Source organism: Podarcis gaigeae, assembly GCF_964106915.1.
Source record: "Podarcis gaigeae genome assembly, chromosome: 16".
In the NCBI taxonomy this organism is placed as follows: domain Eukaryota; kingdom Metazoa; phylum Chordata; class Lepidosauria; order Squamata; family Lacertidae; genus Podarcis; species Podarcis gaigeae.
Genome location: NC_139693.1, coordinates 27,212,744 through 27,223,659, shown reverse-complemented (window position 1 = coordinate 27,223,659; position 10,916 = coordinate 27,212,744). Strand labels below are relative to the sequence as shown.

At 49.2% G+C, this 10,916-nt stretch overlaps 1 protein-coding gene across 2 annotated transcripts; it reads left to right on the top strand.

The window, feature by feature from the left end:
- The first annotated feature begins 238 nt into the window (after positions 1-238).
- GUCD1 (guanylyl cyclase domain containing 1) lies at positions 239-9,434 on the top strand. 2 transcript variants are annotated; one of them, XM_083717705.1, is made up of 6 exons: positions 239-578; positions 3,294-3,378; positions 5,337-5,502; positions 6,587-6,678; positions 7,023-7,264; positions 7,585-9,434. In XM_083717705.1, the coding sequence occupies exons 1-6, from the start codon at positions 539-541 to the stop codon at positions 7,674-7,676; spliced, it is 717 nt and encodes a 238-aa protein (XP_083573831.1). In that variant the 5' UTR covers positions 239-538; the 3' UTR covers positions 7,677-9,434. The 2 variants fall into 2 exon arrangements, with proteins under 2 accessions (XP_083573831.1, XP_083573832.1); XM_083717706.1 differs by having other exon boundaries at positions 271-578; positions 5,337-5,445.
- Positions 9,435-10,916: the final 1,482 nt, after the last annotated feature.

Here is a 10,916-nt window from a genome sequence, read left to right as displayed (position 1 = left end):
ACACCCCGCCACGCTTGAAGCCTCGTCGTCGCCGCCCTCCCTTCCCTTCCCATTTCCTGGGCGCTTACTGAGAGGCGAGAGGTGGGCCACCTCTGTGGGTTCCTGTCAGCGACTACGACTCCCATCAGCGCTGAGCCTTGGCCTGCCTGGCTGAGGCTGCCGGGAGTTGTAGTCCAGCGGCCTCTGGCAGGCCCGGCCTCCTCCTCCTCCGCCGCCGCCCCTGGTTGCTCATTGGGGGTGGGAAAGGGAGCCCCCCCTCACCGCACGTCCTCCCGCCCCGGTGCCTGTCGGGCCTCAGCCCTGGCCCCGCTGGAGCCGGCGGGAAGGCTCCTCGGCTACCACCGCAGAAGGAGCGAGGCGGGCCCGGAGGGAGGCAGGCGCTAGGCCTCCGCTGCGGGCTCCGCCTCCGCCGGGCCGAGAGGGACGGGAGGAAGAGGAGCCGCCGCCGCCACCGGGGGAACCATGCCGGCCCGCGTCCTGCCGAGCCCCGCGGCCGCCCTTGGCCCGTGAGCCGCTCCCCGTCGCCCGCCTCGCCGCCATGAAGAGCCCCAAGGAAGACGCGCACGAGTCGCCCGCAGGTCCGTCAAGTGGTGGGGTGGGGGCCCTGCCGCCTTGGGAAGGGGCGCCCGAGCATGTGCAGAGCGCGGGGGAGTGGGGGGCTGGCTGGCTAGCTTCCGAGGAAACACGTCGGAGCCCAGTAGAAAGGGGTCCCTCTGCCGCCGCGCAGCCTGATCCAGGGTGTGGGGTTAGGGTCGGGCTGCGCAGTCCGGAGCTGGCTTACCGCCCCGCCGGACGCTCCCAGGTCGGGCTGCACTGGCTACAGTGACAGCCGCCCTAAAGCAGCAGCAGCTACTAGTGCTATTGGTGTTTGTGGCTCTCTGGACCATTTCCAGCTAATGTCGGGGCTTCTGAAATCTCAGCGGACCCCCGTGGGAAAGTGGCCTTTAGAGCAAGGATCTCATACTTGGCTTCCAGGCAGAGAGGAGTGGGCCCGACCGAAGTGCTCCTGCAAACTTATATCTTTATGGTGTTTAAGCCACTTTCAAGAGTTCAGGATTCTAGTTGTCTCCATCTCAGCATCTCAACACACATTGGCTGTCATATTTTCCACCACGTTTTGTATGACCGAAAGCAGAGATACAAAAGTGCTAAAGATTCCTCCATAGGACCATAAGACAAGCGATGACATCTTCCCCTGGACAACCACCCCCTCCATTGCTTTGGGCTCTGTTGCAATTTACTTACTATATGCTTCATTAAATTAATACACTACTTGACTGTTTTTTTTTTTAAAAAAAAAGAGCCCTCAAAGCAGTTTGGGCCTTGATTCCGCCGGCTGGCAAGTGTCACTGGTCTCTCACTGCTAACGGAGTCTGGCTGAAGATCAGGCAAAGAAGGCTGGGGAGACTTCTGCAAGAGAGCTGCCTTTGTTCAAACTGGATCAGCTGAAATGTCTTTGTGTTGCCCCTGGTCCTTTTGAAATACAGTATTATTATTATTTCCTAAATACACCAGGCTACCCTTGAAGAATGCGCTGCATGTCCGGAGCCAGAGGGCCAGAACTGTCCTGACCTCCCTCAAGGCTCCCTTGAGTCAGCCTCAGTTGGTTGGAAGGAAGCCAGCTGAGTCCCCTCCCTGTCCTGGGGCTCTGGCCTTTCCTGTACCTTTAGTCCTGGTAACCTGTCAACACAGACTTTTGTCCCCAAAGAGCAACAACTCAATTGAGCAAGAGTCCCGATGACTAGACATTGCTAAGGGCATAACTGGCAAGGAGTTTACAAACACAAAAAGTGGGTGGCTCTGTTGATGCTTTTTTACCCAGGAAATGATGGGCTCATTGCCAGGAAGATTTAGAAATTATTGTGCTGAGCTATTGGCCTCTGTAAAAACCAGAAACACCCAAGTCTTTCATCAGCACCTCTGTGACATCCTTTGCTGTTCACAAGACAGTGGTACCTCGCAAGACGAATGCCTCGTAAGACGAAAAACTCGCAAGACGAAAGAGTTTTTCGTTTTTTGAGTTGCTTCGCAAGATGAATTTCCCTATGGGCTTGCTTCGCAAGACGAAAACGTCCAATGCATTCCTATGGGAATGATTTTCAATGCATTCCTATGGGAATCCATGCTTCGCAAGACAAAAAATTCATAAGACAAAAAAACTCGCAGAACGAATTAATTTCATCTTGCGAGGTACCACTGTACCCTGCATTTCTCCCCTAACAGAGCAGCCAACCTAGTCATCAGGGGTGACTAGCTGTGGCGCTTCATATTTTTTTAGACTCCATCTCCCATCCATCTCAAGCAGCATAGCCACTGGCCAGGGATTATGGGAGGTGTAGTCTACAACGCTGTCACTTCCAGGAGATGTGTTCTGTGGGTTGGGGGAAGGGGTCCCAGTTACCAAAGACACAGACCTTCACTAAAGCACTTCCCATGAGTTCAGGCACAGCACAATCCAAACAAACCAAGGTCATGCATAGAGAATCAACCTAGGTCCAAACGCAATCCAGAAATGAAATTAGGCAGCAGTCCAAGGTCAGGATCTCAGGAAGTTCAGGCCAAGTACAACATAGGAAAAAGGACCCAGGGACCTGTGTTGTTTCCAGCAACTGGAAGGCTCAAGAGGGGGAGCCTTATCTACTCTGGCCCCAGCTGCTGCCAGTGACTCTGGCCCCAGCTGCTGCATTGCCTACTCACAAGGAGACCCTGGGCCCATAGGTGCTTACTGTGCTGTTCCTCTTCAGCCTAGCGGTCAAGCTTTCAGTGCTGTCTCCCTCTCGAAGGCTGGGGGGCAGGCACCTTCCTGGGGTTCTTCATCATGTATCAACCCAGAGGGCCCCTTCAAGTGGATCCTCAGACTGGGTTTCAGGCCCCCTGCCTGCTCCTCAAAGCCCTCATCCTGTGGGGGTGCCTGGTTCATCCTTCTAAGAGCTCCATGGCCTGTACCAGTTCAGGACTAGGTACGACAAGCATCTGCAAGGCCACACGTTTCCCATCTTTGGTTTACACTGCCGGGAGGTGGTTTTGGCAGATGGTGTGGGTGCAGAACTGATAAATTAGTCCAATATATCCAGGGGCAGTTATGATCCCATGGTCTATTATTGTGAGACCAAGTTCTTGGGTCAGATGAAACTACACCCTCTGGAGTTGCTTTAAAATGTTGCAAACTGATGTCTTTGGCATGGAACAAAATAATATATTTTTTTCTGTTAAAGGATGGGTGTGAATGTAGAGAAGAACCTTAGTTGTGCCAAAAACTGTCTTCCTGACGGTGGTGTCCTCTTTTCCTGCAGTGGACAATGTGCAGCTGGACGTGCCAATCCTTCAGCAGCTGTACCACTGGGACTGTGGGTTGGCTTGCTCCAGGATGGTTCTGCAGTAAGTCCATTTTGGTTGGGGCTTATTGGGGGTGGGGAAGGAGGCGAGGTGGCTGGTGGCACTTTGCAACAAGTTGCTTCCAAGGTGGGAAGGTCCCTAGACCTCACCCAAGTGCCTTGGCCCTCCAGTGAGTGCAGCACAACTGATCACAGCAGCAGCTTCTCAAGCACAAGAAAAGGAACTGTGGAGGAAACAGCATTTATATCTGACAGTGACAAAGAATGGGTACAAAGGTTGTTATATTCATAATGTAAGAACTCTGGTGGGCCCAATAGAAGACACTCTTGACTGGGGCACTCAGCTGACTTCCTTTTCAAGTACCGTATTTTTTGCTCTATAAGACTCACTTTTTCCTTCCTAAAAAGTAAGGGGAAATGTGTGTGTGTCTTATGGAGCGAATGCAGGCTGCACAGCTATCCCAGAAGCCAGAACAGCAAGACGGATCGCTGCTTTTGCTGCACAGTGATCCCTCTTGCTGTTCTGGCTTCTGGGACTCAGAATTTTTTTTTCTTGTTTTCCTCCTTAAGAAACTAGGTGTGTGTTATGGTCTGGTGCGTCTTATAGAGCGAAAAATACGGTAATTGCCAGCAACTGGCGGGTTTTTCCTCTGGGTGTTTTGAGTCTGTTGCCGTGCTCTTGTGTGACTCCCGTAGAAGCCACCCTGCCTTTTGTGTTCCATGAATAACGGCCACTACGATTTTCCATCTGCCTCTGCTGTGCTGCCTGCTGGCTCTCGGTCTCTTTTTTCCCCTTTTCCTTTTCCTGCTGAACTCGTCTTTCCTTCCACAGAGGAACACGAGCTTTAGGTGCAGGAGAGTGAAATGCCTCTTTAGAGGGCCACTTAGTAGATATGAAGCAGAAGATTTTCATTTCTCTCCATCCCTTCTGCCAAGACGCTAGCCTGCCCGCTGGTAATTTCCCATCTTGACTACTGTAACTCCCCCTCCCTCCCTCCTTCCTGTACCAAACTGAATTTCCAAGAGTGAACTTCTTGCCCTGTGGATCCAAGCCTTTCTCTCCCCCCCCACTCCCCTGTTCATGATGGAATGTCAGTGATTTCTCCTCTATTGTGGCCCCTTCCCATCATCCCATGAATGAGTTGCCTCTCTCCCCAAAACACCTTCTTTTTCTGTGTCTGCGCTACCTGCCTCAGGCATAACCCTGGTTTGGAGATTGGGAATGTGCTGTCAGCTCATCTCCTCTTCCTTTCCCTGTGTTGTGCATGAATGCCTTCATTGTTTAACCAAAACGTAGTATAACACCCTTATTAGAGCTATGTTGAGAGCTAGCCAGGATTGCAAGGAACCAGAGTTTGCAAACTTTATAATGCAGTCTTAGTTACCTGAAGTTGGAGTTAGTCCCAAAACAGATGTAAAGGGCAAAGCAAATCTTAGGAAGGGGGGTGGGAGAGAGTAGGCAAGCCCACAAAACCTTCCCTCCTATCTCCTTATGCCTGGACCAGACCACATCGTTGGTGTCCAAGGGACTTTCCATTGGACGCCTATCAAGTTCCTTCCCTTCTTCCTTTCAAATTCTGGCCTGTTGCGAGAACATTCAAACTGTAGATGCCATGCCTTCTTATGTGGGACCTGCTGTATTTGCATTAATGGGGATGGAGGGGGATTCTGTGGCCCTCCAGAGGTTGCTTAACTGCAGCTCGCATCATCTCTGACCCCACCACTGGCATTAACAAATCTGCTTGAAACAGCTAGAAGAGGGTCTTTCCCCCAATATGCTGATATGAGCCAACTCACAAAAGGAAACCATTGTTTCATCTCTGAAATAGAATCCAGGGGGACATTCTCCACCCCTTTATCTTGCTCTGAAGTTTGTCCATTGTGCAGGCAGGCCCTGTAGCATCCAGATTCCCTTCTGTCAAGTAACACGTTATAAGCTGCGCTCTGTTCTCTCCTGATCCCTCTTCTTCACCATCACCACTTCCTCTGGTTTCGTCCCAGGTACCTGAACCTCCTGAATGATGATGAGTTCCAGAAAGCCATTCAGGACCTCCAGATGACGGAGAGCATCTGGACCATCGATTTGGCCTACCTGATGCGTCATTTTGGGGTGAAGCATCGTTTCTGCACACAGACCCTGGGGGTGGACAAGGGCTACAAGAACCAGGTCAGCTTCCTGGTTCACTCAAATGTTGGTGCTTTGGCCAAGTCTGGAGGGCAGGAATTCTTTCCTTCTCTAAAGGTGATGATGATGATGATTGGTTTGTTTTGGCACTCATGAACCTTTCCAGCACGTTTGATTTTTGGAGCTTGACATACAGGCTTCTCAAGGTACCCAATGGCATTTTATGATAACTTGGGCCTTTTAATTAGATTGTGGTTTTTGTTTAATTGTTTTTACTCACTGTTTTTATTTGGTGCTTTGTTCGTGTCTGGAAAAGGCAAGCACTAGATTGTTTTTTTTATTTTTTAAATGGGACAGGATCCATGTTGATTTTCCAGATGATGTTTCAGATGTTCTTTTGTGTTGCTCTCTGGCCGTGAACTTTGCCCTGCTTCCTCAGTCCAAGGGGGACTCTCTTGCAAGCTGCACCTGGGACCTGGGTAGCCCTTTCTCTAGGTTGCTGTGTACAGTTTTGGCCGACTTACCTCAAAAAGGATATTGTAGAGTTGGAAAAGGTCCAGAAGAGGGCAAGCAATGAGGTGGAGCGACACCCACCCCCCACCCACCCAGTGAAGGAACATTGCCATTTTGGGAGCATTTTAGTTTATAAAACCATGGAAGTTTTATAAAATTATGCATAGCATGGAGAAAAGTTCTCTCTCTAACACTAGAATTTGTGGACATCCAATGTTGGAAGATTCAGGACTGAGAAAAGAAAAACAGAACTTATCCATGCAGCATATAGTTAACCTGGTGGCCACCAATCTAGATGACTTTAGAAGAGGATTCAACAAATTTAAGGAGGAGGGATATCCATGGCTACTAGCCATGATGGCTGTACTTTTGTTCCAGTGTGGCAGGCAGCATTACTCTGAATCCGTTGCTAGAAATCACAGGAGTGCTCTTGTGTTCAGGCCCTGCTAATGGGTTTCCTACAGGCATCTGGTTGGCCACTGTGAGAACAGAATGCTGGACCAGGTGGGCCATTGGCCTGATCCAGCTGGCCTCTTCTTATGCTCTTATGTTCTTAGGTTTCTTACCCCGAGCGGAATCTGTTCTGACCAGGCTTGTCCTCTTCCTCCTTCAGTCGTTCTACAGGAAACACTTTGACACAGAGGAGAACAGAGTCAACCAGCTGTTTGCACAATCCAAAGCCTGTAAAGTGCTGGTAGAGAAACGGTGAGTTCTCTCTCTCTCTCTCGGTCGAGGTTTATCTCCCCACCACATGGACTTCTTTACAGATGCCGCAGCTGTTTTAATGCAGAGGCCTTCGCCAACCGGGTCTCGTCCAGATGCTTTGGGCTACAACTCGCGTCAGCTCCAGCCGTAGGATGATGGGATCCAACACATCTGGAGAGCAGCAGGTTGGGAAAGGCTGCTGCAAGCAGCCACCCTGTCCATATGGGCTGTGGACCTAGTGACCTGTTCCAAACCTCCAGTCCTGGTAGAGTTGGTGTCTTCCTTGTTAAGATATCCCTAAGAGACTCCAGTGGACTGACTTCTCCATCTCTTCTCCTCCACAGCACAGTGACTGTCCGGGACATCCAGGATCACCTTGCCCAAGGCCATGTGGCCATTGTGCTTGTCAACGCCGTCCTGCTGCTCTGTGACCTCTGCTCCAACCCGGTCAAATATTGTTGCTTTCTCCCAACCGGCCAGAAGTGCTTCTGCAGAAGTCCTGACTACCAGGGCCATTTTGTTGTCTTGTGTGGCTACAGCAAGGCCTCAGGGAGTATTTATTACAACAATCCTGCCTATGCTGACCGTGAGTAGCCACCACCCTTTATTTCAAATAGGGGAAGTGTGGTAACAGGACAACTCTGGCATGTTAGCTCATTCCTCTCTGCAACATTGTACAATATTCTGGGTTGATGTTGTCCTAGCCATTTCCTGGCTCGTGCCTCAGGAGCATGAGCCATGCCAGGTGGGTCTGTCTTGTCTTTTGTCTCTGCACCAAGGCCATGATTGCGTTGGGGGGGGTGGAGATGGGCGCGTTAGGGCTGTTGAGTCAATGGCCCTGCCTTCCTTTCAACAGAGCCTTAACCCCTTGGCCCCCTCTGAGCCCATTTTGGTCCTGCCCCACAGGAACATGCCGAACCAGCATCAATAACTTTGAGGAAGCCAGAACCAGTTATGGCACCGATGAGGACATCCTGTTTGTTTACAGAGACAGCTGACCTATTGGAGCTGCCAGGGCTTCCACGTCCATCACTGGCCAGCTTGCAACAGCAGTAGCAGCCGCAGCAGCAGCAGCCTTGTCTCAGGACTGCAAGAGACTTTGCTCCCACACTGCAGCAGGACCACAAAGAAGGGATGCTTTAGACTAGGATCTAAACTGGTATTAAATTGTTTTGTTGTGAGCCACCTTGGCAGGGGGGAATGTATCCAGAAAGGCAGGCTCTAAATTGGCTGAAATAAATACATTTTAGATTGGGATCTACTCTTAGATCTCTGGGTGTTTTGCAGTAGATCAAGAAGGATGTGAGACTCCCAATTTTGTAATTGCAGCAATGTGAAAGACTCAAAAGGCCAGGAGTGGGTTTTTACATCTGGCTCCAGTTGCTGGGCCTCCAGGCTCTATTTGGAAATAAAAAGTAGATCCTGCAAGCCTGAAATCTGCCCTGCCCTGTCTCTAAACCTACAGAGAGCAGCATGGCGGTCCTGTTGCCATCTTTTTAGTTTTGATGATGATAATGAAGATGAAAATAGCTTGTGTATAGCGTCTGTAATATTTAAATGTATGTGTGTATTTTTAAAATTTGCACATTTTGAGAAGTTTTCAAATGCGGACTTGGACTTCTTTTCCTTTTGACAGGAACAAAAGTCTTAGTATTCACTTCCACGCCAAGTTCATGAATTCCCCCCACCCAAGAGAAGCTCAACACAGAAAGGGACAAAAGTCAGTCCTCCTTTCTATACTGTAAGGGCTGATCTTTCACCCAGTTTGGGCGTCTAATAATCAGGGAACAGAATAACATAAACAGCCTAGGATTATTGGATATTGGGGGAAGGAGCAACAAGAGGAAGTAGTCCACATACGTATACCAGCATCACCTGCAAACCACAATGTGTGGATTCTCACAGCTGCTTTTGCCGCATAAAGGGTTTCTGGTAGCCAGGGCCTTTTTCATGAGGTCAGGTGGTTCTTTCTGAAAGCAGGGAATTAAAAAGCATTGCAGTTGTAACTGCAGACCCTCCAAAGTGGTTGGATGAATCAGTTCTTTGCATACCATCGGTTTGTTTTCAGATAATCTCAGTTTAATTGCTGTCATGTTGAGCGTTCTTTTTTAGTGAGGGGCTGCCAAATCGTGATTGTACTAGGTCCTCTCTAAAGAAATTAAAGGTTTTAAAATACAAGATTGATTAGAATCTCTTGATAACTTTGGCCCCAATCCAGCACAATTAACCTTTGTTAATTAACACATCAGTTGCAAACAGCTGTCAGCCTGGAGACGCTCTGAACACAGAGTATCCTACATTACCAGCGCTCTCTAGTGAGAACTGGTGACAACTCTTCACAGCCTCAGGCTTAAGGCTAGTGTTTTAAGATAAAAACCTATGTTTGGGTCAGACCCATTTGGCCCTAGAAAGCAGACCTGAACTACTTGCTAAAGCAAGTGCAGCTGGCAGCAGCATGACTCCAAAGTCTGGGTAGGGAGGGAAACTTTGTTACATGTTCAAAAGCTGTAATTTGAGGCCGGGATTGTGTTGATAAGAAGATGGCTTGAGGACTTCCAAGACAACCCAGCAGCTTGGCTCAGAACTGCTGTTTATATAATTGGAGGCAGGGAAATTTCTCTTGGCTGCAGTTCAGGACGATTCTAGCCGGAGTCCAGACTGTTCTACCTCATCACACTGCACACATGTTTTTGGATTCAACTCAGGGATGTACACGGCTTCCCTGCTGGTCAAAAATAAACTTTGATATTGTAATATCCACTTTGTGTTTCATTTAAAGTACTGTGAGGTCCGATTGTGGGGCAGAAAGTTACGAGTGATGTGTTAAAGATGTGCCAGAGAGGGAGACTGCCATTTCTCAACTCCAGCAAGAACATTTTAAAGGAGTTGTGTTAGGCATTGGTGAAGTTACATTAAAATAGGATACATTAAAATACATTAGATAGGAGCTGAAGGTGAGATGAGCAGCACTTAAAAGGACTTGCAGCCTTCCAGATGTTGCCCTCCAGCTCCCATCAGGCCCGGCCACTGTGGCCAGATGTTCTGGGGACTGTGGTCCAACATCTAGAGGGCCACAGGCTTCCCACACATGCTCTGAATTATTGCAAAAGCAAGTATCCTGTTGCACCAGAAGTAGAGATTAACATGACGTTTCTGTTTGTGCGTTAATGGCTTTTCCTTATGGCAGGACCCAGAGTTCTCTATGCTACTTAGGGATTTTGTGCAGCACCTCCATCACAGATGACTGTATGATTCTGACTTTGGAGAGCTGATCCCCCTCTCCCTCATTTTTGCAATGGGACAGCTGAGAGCTATGCTGCCCTGTAGGTCACAACTGTCATCATAAAGTGGACTAAGCCCATCCTGCAAAAAACAACAACAACCTATTAGTGTCAAAAATAAGGGCACTGTAATATTTTAAGCCACATGATTGTAATGCTGTAGGAACTTAAATACGCCTGTCGAAATATGCCAGTACAGCTACTGTGGATTCTTAACGTATTCAGATTTTAGACAGAGGATTTGTAGGGTTAAATCTATCACCTCTGTAACGGGTGGGCTTGCGATGGGAGGGCTGTGTGAGTGTAGGGGCAGGCACTCTAGTCAAGCATTCAAAAGAACGCACAGGGGCTTAAAGTGCAGAGGCAGGCACAAACACACAATCCTCCCTGGCTTTTCCACCTTGAATAGGACACTCTGAAACAGGCACGTGCCCAGGAATGGTGGTGCTGGCACATGGATGAGCTGTGTCCCTGCCCCCAGATTGTTGTTGTTTAGTCGTTTAGTCATGTCCGACTCTTCGTGACCCCATGGACCAGAGCAGGCCAGGCACTCCTGTCTTCCATGGCCTCCCGCAGTTTGGTCAAACTCATGCTGGTAGCTTCGAGAACACTATCCAACCATCTCGTCCTCTGTCATCCCCTTCTCCTTGTGCCCTCCACCTTTCCCAACATCAGGGTCTTTTCCAGGGAGTCTTCTCTTCTCATGAGGTGGCCAAAGTATTGGAGCCTCAGCTTCAGGATCTGTCCTTCCAGTGAGCACTCGGGGCTGATTTCCTTAAGAATGGATAGGTTTGATCTTCTTGCAGTCCATGGGACTCTCAAGAGTCTCCTCCAGCACCATAATTCAAAAGCATCAATTCTTCGACGAGCACTCAGGGCTGATTTCCTTTAGAATGGATATGTTTGATCTTCTTGCAGTCCATGGAACTCTCAAGCGTCTCAGATTAAGCCCCCAGA